Source organism: Corvus brachyrhynchos, unplaced genomic scaffold, assembly GCF_000691975.1.
Source record: "Corvus brachyrhynchos isolate BGI_N302 unplaced genomic scaffold, ASM69197v1 scaffold25, whole genome shotgun sequence".
Taxonomy (NCBI): Eukaryota; Metazoa; Chordata; class Aves; order Passeriformes; family Corvidae; genus Corvus; species Corvus brachyrhynchos.
In genome coordinates this window covers 27,155-34,651 of record NW_008238313.1, presented here as the reverse complement: position 1 = coordinate 34,651, position 7,497 = coordinate 27,155, and the positions used below count along the sequence as shown (strand labels likewise).

The 7,497-nt window shown below is 49.0% G+C and overlaps 1 protein-coding gene across 1 annotated transcript in view; it reads right to left on the bottom strand.

Moving 5' to 3' along the window:
* Positions 1 to 3,822: 3,822 nt before the first annotated feature.
* Positions 3,823 to 7,497, bottom strand: part of CAD (carbamoyl-phosphate synthetase 2, aspartate transcarbamylase, and dihydroorotase) — a 29,067-nt gene continuing 25,392 nt past the window's right edge. The window contains exon 45 of the mRNA XM_017733707.1: positions 3,823 to 3,880. Within this exon, the coding sequence (XP_017589196.1) occupies positions 3,838 to 3,880 (43 nt within the window). The 3' untranslated portion in view covers positions 3,823 to 3,837. The remainder of the gene's footprint in view (positions 3,881 to 7,497) is intronic.

Below are 7,497 nucleotides of genomic sequence, written 5' to 3'. Positions count from 1 at the left end.
GGAATGACACAAATTCCTGTAAGAGTCAAAGATGATGCTCCACTCGAGCCTCTTGCTGTAACTTGGATATTTGCCTCTATTGTCTGATTCATTCTTTCTGTCTTCCGACTGGACTGTGGGATCCTTAAGGTGCATAATTCCCAAATAATCTGTGAAAATTTGGACATATCCTGCACCATTTCTGCTGTAAAGTAGAAATAAATAAATATCTGAAGAAATTCTTTCTGGGACCCCCAATCTGGGTATTATTTTTTTTAACAAACCCTAATCACTTCTCTACTCTGGTTGGTGCAACAGGGGAAAGCCCTGGTGTCACAGAAAACTGGGAAATAAACTCACCAACCAATTTGCTGGGTTAGAAAGGTAACATTACTTTATTAGGAGTGCTGGATGCATGGGAAATCCTCCTCAAAGCATGCATGCCCAGTAACCTAACAGACAAGGTTATATTCCTGAAACTAATACATATTCATCACATTTCCTGAATACAAGCATATATGCTAATAATTTCTGAGGACTTGTTTTGGTATGGTTCCAGATCTTCTGATGAATCTTTTCTCCTTGAGAGTATTTTAAATATGTGATCGGGTCATAATGTACTTCTCTTATCATTCTTTGTTCTGACACACAACCCTTGTTCTCAAAACTAAGACATTGGCTAGTACATATTAATCACTAATGTAAGTAAATAAGGAAGCATTAGCTGGCACAAGACTTACTAGTCACAGACAACTGCCTTTCCTGACAGTCCTGGGTGTGGGCTGTCTGATTTGATGTGCATTGTTCTTTAAACAGGTTTGGGACTTTTTAGTGACGCTTTTTATGATAGCAGTTACTTTTACACTCTGAACTTGAGGCTTTGGTGCTTCTGCCATAGATTCTATTCCCCAGTGAGTTCCCTTATGTTGCTCCTCTGCCATCTTCCTCATAAGGCGCTGGGGAACGCTTGCTGGATGTAATCTGCCATCCTTCAGGACTATTTTCAGGATCTAACAAACTTGCCACTTTCTCATCTTCAGCCTGGTAATTGGCAGCCTCCTTGTCCAAATGCCAATATTTATTGGGTAAGACCAACAGGATGTCCCCACCCGCAGCCTTCTCAACCGCTTTGTCAGCCAGGCCATATCCAGTATTCTCTGGCGTTTCTCTGAACTGATGAGATTTACAATGCATTATTGCCATCTTTTGAGGCCACTGCATGCCCTCTAACAACCTCTGTATTATCTGTCCATGTTTCCTGGGGGATCTCTTAGAGGTTCACAGCCCTCTCTCTTTCCAAATGGCTCTGTGGGCATGGACCACTCCAAAAGCAAATTTTGAGTCAGTCTGTAGAGTTACAGTATTATCCTGTGGAGCTCCAGCGCTCTGGCAGTGCAATCAGCTCTGCTTTCTGAGCCGATGTTTTGGGGCTCAGAGCTTTGGCTTCTATCACCTCATGCAGAGTTAGCACTGCATTCCCGGCTTTTCAGATTCCATCCTTCACAAAGCTGCTCCCATCCATGGAGAGTTTGCCATCAGCTTCTTCCAGAGGAGTGTCCTGTAGATCTTCTGGAGTGGAGTACTCCTGTTCAATGGCGTATTCTGCATTCCAAGCCCATCCTGAAATTCTAGTGGCCCATACTAGTGGGGTGACTGCATTGTCCACTTCCTCTGATATTTCTGCTTCAGGTTCAGGATTCTGTAACAGATGGACTTGGGCCTCCAAAGCCTTTTCTTTAGGAATATGAACTGTTTGGTAACACCAGCCAACCAGAAATGTGGTTGATGAATACCAATAGATGTTTGCATTGATTACATCTGGGTGATTCTGTAAAATCCATTTGCCAGTGTTTCTCAGGGGATATTTCTTGCTTTGTGCTTCCTCCCTGTATTTTATTTCCTATTTTTGGATTATTAACACAGCAAATGATAAATTTCTAGCTACTCTTTCTGCAAAACTTTGCATCTTGCATCCAAGGAATTTTTCTAAAAGCAGTGATGCATCTGCTCCTGTGTGTGTCTCTTGATGCCACCTTTTAAGATGGATTTCCACTATCTCCAAGAGCTGCTTTCCAGGTGTTTCCCACCACCCTTCTTTATTTTTAGTACAGTTTAGCTGTTCCACTCATTGTTCCTCTCCTTTGGTATAATTTGTTGGAGATGATTCCACACAGGTTTGTGGAATCAAAGCTCTTTCACAGCTTGGTTTCCTCGATGCAGCTTCTTCCACTGCTGGATCTGCTCTTCGATATCCCTTTACAATATTTGGATTCTTTTTCTGGGGGCTTTGCAATGTATTATTGTAGTGTTCTTTGGTTGAAGAATTGCTTTCAGAATCTTTGGAATTTCAGCTACATTTTTTTTCTGAACTCGCCTGTGAAACTCCTTGCTCTTCCCAAACTGCTCCCTGAGCATGGATTATGCCAAAGGCATGTTTTGAGTCAGTATAAATATTGACTTCCTTTCCTCAGCTCAATTCCAGGGCACAAGTGAGAGCTCCAATTTGGTCTTCTGGGACGGGGTGTTCGTGAGCAATGGGTTGTTGTCACTGCCTTTGTGGTAGTGACCACAGTGTGCCCAGACTTCCAATCTCCATTTACCACGTCACTGCTTCTGTCAGTAAAGACCTGCACAGCTGGCATAGCAAATCCTTCCCCAGCAATGGCAAAGGACACTCTGGCATGCAGAGAAAGTAATGGGGTCATTTTGTGTTCCCAGTTGTGAATTCCATGGGTTGTGAAATGGTCTGAGGGATTACCTGCTCCTGAGGAATTTCCTCCCTGGTTTTGCTTAAAGGTCCTTCAGTGTAACTAGAGAATGAACTACTCCATTATCCACTAGAAAATCCATTGTTTCATTCCCCAGCTTAACTGTAATCAAAGGGTTGGCCAGGAAAACAGGTAATGCCTCTGGTCCTCTTCAGCCCAGCCCAATTTCTGCGTCTTCTGATTATCCCTTCTATCCATTTGTAAGTAGGGGATGCTCCTTTTCCCGGTGCCCTTCCTGTCTGCAACGGGCACTCTGATATTTTGGAGGGGTGTTAATCCCCACCCTCACCCCCAGCCTCATTCCTGAAATCCATCTTGCCCTCTGCCTCTTGCCTGCCCCGACAGTGGATTCAGTAATTTCTCTTGGCTCTTCTCCTTCTCTTCTACCTCTTCCCCTATCCTTACAGGCATCACTTGGGAAATAACCATCCCCTCCACCTCTCCTCTGTTTTGGAGTTTCTTTCTGAAAGCAGGTGCCAACTGCCCAACAAAAAGCCTGTTAAACAGCATCCTGCTTCCTTCCCTTGCTGGATCTGAATCCATCCATTTGGGAGCCACTTCACACAATCCTTCACAAAAAGCTTTGCTCCCTCTTCCCATCATACAACTTGTCAAGGTGTTTCAGTTTCTTCACTGCCTCTTAGAATCCCAACAAAATAATTTTCTGATACAATTTTTGTGAATCTCACCAGCAGTCTGATTGAGATCCCACTCTGAGTCATTCTTAGGATGAAATTTGTGAGGATTTGGGATGCCATGAACCTTTTGATCTAATCCTATTTTCCTAACTCCTTCTTCTCAAGCCTTTTCTAAACTGCCCTCCATTCCTCGTGGGGAAACAAATATTCCAGGACAATCTGGATGACCTCCCACTTTGGATTATGAATTGACATCATGGTTTTAATCACACTACACATTCTGTTAGGATTTCTGTGATATGATCCTGCTTGCTGCTTCTGATTCAGCAAGTCTGAATTGTGACGGGCACATGCACAACCACTGCCTCTCCTTCAGGTCCATCTGCTGCCCTAAATGTGCTCGTAATACCGACTTACCTTTCTCCCTGCTCCTACTGGAAACGGGGGATGCATCAAAACCACCATTTCATTGCCGGATATACTGTCCACCTCCAGCTCTGATCCTTGTGTTGGAGGAGCTGCCAATAACTGGACTTTGGGTTTTTGTCTCTTTTATCTTCTTCTACCATACGACAAGTATCTTTCCCCTTACCTTCTTTTCTTCATTTCCCCAAGAATATATTCCATTTTGATACTTTTGAATCTACTAAACCACATTTTATTCCTTAGTTTACTAATTATTTCTTAAAGTGAAAACCAAATCTACATCAGGGACTTCATCCCGTTCATTATGCTTCCTACAAAGTAACATCAACTGTAAAATTGCATTATATTGTAAAGACCTGTTGTTTTCTGGCCTTTTTTCATCATCATCTAATTCAGAATGAGGTAACCATCGATTACAGTACCTTTTCAACTTATCATAGGGTCACCGTAACTCTTCAGGATGCATCCTAGAGGAAAGCAAAGTGGAATTTCTACAGAAGCAGAGGAACCCATTTCAGTTGTGGAATTTCTACTGTTTCATACACTATCCCAATGCACACACCTAAATCCCAGTTTTCACATCACCAGCTCTGCATGTGAAAAAGTGTGCAAACATCAAAAATCCAAGATATGCACCACCAAACTGTAGTTCAACTTATGCAGAGCCCAAGCCCAAAATCCTGCTTGTTGGCAATTTCCAAACACCCCCTCACCAAGGAAATACCTCTAGAATGTGTTGTGCCATTGAGTCACTGGTTGTCCTGATGTTGAGGCTGGTCATCCAAAATACCCGATCACAAGGTTGGAGTACACTGGAATTTGTCCTGCCAAGCCCCTTTGCCTGGAGTGGCCAGTCAGTCTGGGCAGGGCACTGTGGCTATGCCATCTGGGCCATCACAAACTGCTGTCCCAGCTGTGGGCTTCCTGGTGTGCAGACAATTCACAAATCAAGGCAAGGGGTTTCTGGTTTTATTCCAGTTAGTGCAGAGCCAGGAGCTGAGGGTTTCCCCAAGGCTGTTCCCTGAGCATCAGAACTTTACATTATTTATACATTTGAGCAAAGAACCAGCATTCATTGGTTACCAATTACAGAACTCTTTTATTAATTAGGACTCAAACTCCTCTTTGCTGGGTGCATCTCCCTCCTCATGCTGATCACTCCACAGGTGCAGCTCTTTCCTCCATTTGAGTCGGGGTCCATTCTGAGTAGGTGGTCAGTGAGTCAGTGATTGTGATCTCCTGTTACCGGAATTACCTTTTCCCCAAGTACTGCTCAGTCCTGCTCACGACACTCCAGGTGCCTCTCATCCAGACAGCCCACTGCTCTTGGGATAGTCTTCCCTTTTCCTTAAAAGAGAAGCTTAGCTGAGCCTACGAGGTTCATGATGTAATTACTAATCACAAGTGTCCAACTACAGCTACTGAAGGACATGAGGAACAACAAAATCCTCAGTGGTGACACTGGATGGGGAGGAAGCAGTGACAACCCTTCCCAATGGATCTGGGTGGACATCAGCCCACCGGATGGGGAGGATGAAGGGAGGAGGGGAGCCCTCCCCTCCACGAAGTGTGGAGAGCTGTGGATGCAGCATCCTGCCCAGGCTGGGGCTTCCTGGAGCAAGAAGGATGTGACATCTGGAGTCCAGGAAAGGGTCAAAGCAATGCCAAAGGGACTGGAGCATCTGCTGCATGAGGAGGAACTGGAATGTTTTGGGTTGTCTATGTGTATGCTTGCCTAATGGGAGGGCAGGAGGAGGGAGCCAGCCTCTTCCCAGTGGAGCCCAGTGACAGGACCAGCAGCAACAGGCACAAACTGGCCTCCAAAGATTTGGGGCGTTTTTGCAGTGAGGTTCATCACACAGGGTGCCTGGAAAAGGCTGCCCAGAGGGGTTGTGGTCCCTCCACCTGGGAAGCCACCCACAGCTGCATGAGAGGCAAGAGGCCCCTAGAACCCCACCAGCCCCAGCCCTGCTTGTCAGGGTTGGCTGAAGCAGGCTGTCCAAGTCAGGTATAAATATCTCCCATCTGGTATAAATATCTCCTAGGTGGGATCGTCCCACTATAATCCTTGCCAGCATGGCCTTCCAGCTCCAGGGTACTCTGGTATGCTCTGGTGGAATTTCCCCTTCCAAGTCCCAATGGACACAGCATGAGCAGCTGGAGCAGGGCCTGGAGTGGGGAATCGCCAGCCTTGAGCTTGTTCCCAAAGGCTGTGCTCCCCAACTGCTTTGCTCCTTGGAGCAGCCTCCTACCAGAGCCACTGGGTCACTGGAAGCAGCTCACCTGAGATCTGGGGGCTGCACACCCTGCCAGCACTGTGCTGCCTGTGCTCCCGCCTGCCCTGAGCACTGACCTCAACTGCTGCCACACCCCCACACAGTCCTCCCCAGGTACAAAAACATTACTTCCTGCTCCAGCCCTGTCATGCTGCCCTTCCAGCAGGTATTGGGATGTTATAATAGAATTTTTGGTTGGTTTAGGTGGGAAGGGACACCCAGTCCCACCCAGTGCCGCAGGCAGGGACACCTTCCACAGACCAAGCTGGAGGCCCCGGCGAAGACCAGGGCCACCCACAAGGAGGCTGAACCTCCCCCAGCTGCCTCAGCAGGCTTCATCCCTGTCCTCTTGGTTGGAGGCCTGAGACATGGCCCACCACAGTGCCCCCCTCCCTACCCACGACTCCAGCCCTGACCCACTCAGCAGCATCGTGTGTCCCACAGAGGTTCCCCCCACTCCTGGTGCTCCCACATGGGTGGCCATGTCCTCCCACAAAGGGCCTGTGTCTGTCCCTCCCCCAGCTCCCAGCCCTCCCCTCCGCCCTCCTGGGGAGGGCTTGCTTCCCTGCTCATGTCCTCACCTCCGGGCAGGTGGGTGCAGCCCCCTTGTCCCTGGCTCACTGCTGGTGAGGACCCACTGTTCCCATCCCTCTGCCCCCTTTGCTTCCTACTGCTCCCACACCTGGGGGGCTGTGAGCATCTCATCCCCTCTGAAGAACATGGTGTGTCACCTCCTGACCCAGGCACACACACAGCCTTGTTCCCAGTGCTGGTGGGTCTGTGCTGCTGGCCCAGCTGCTCCTACTCAGCCCTGGCCCAGCCCATCCTGTCTCCTACTTCTGAGCCCTTTCTCCCTCTACAGTGAGCCCTGTCCCTGTTCCCGGTGAGCATGTTTGCCCCTTCCTGGCAAACCCGTTCCACCACCCCCAATGAGTCTGTTTACCCATCCCTGGTGAGCCCCTTCTACATTGCCGACAAGCCCATTCCCCCATTCCCCGTTGCTGGTGAGCCCATTCCCAGTGAGCACGTTCCCAGTTTGCCCAATCCCTGGCCCTGCATAGCCCCAGCTGCCCCCACCCCGCACTCGCTCACGCCTCGGGTTTCCACCATGTTTTATTACAAAATCGGTGCGGGCTGGTCCCGGGGCCAGTTCTGCTCCCACTCGCCCCAGCGCTGGGGCCGAGGCGGGTTTAGCCCGTGCCGGTGTTGGTGCCGAGCGCCCTACAGGGCAGAGGCCGAGGCGGTGGCTGGAGGCCGGTGCAGCCCCACGGTTACAGGGGGTTCGGGGCATTCGGGCATTCCGCGGGGGGGTCAGCGCCCCACGGCGTCGAGGATGCGGCGGTTGGAATCGGCGCGGGCGCGCTGGCTCTGGGCGCGGGCGAGCAGCAAGAGGTGCCGTAGGAGGTGGAA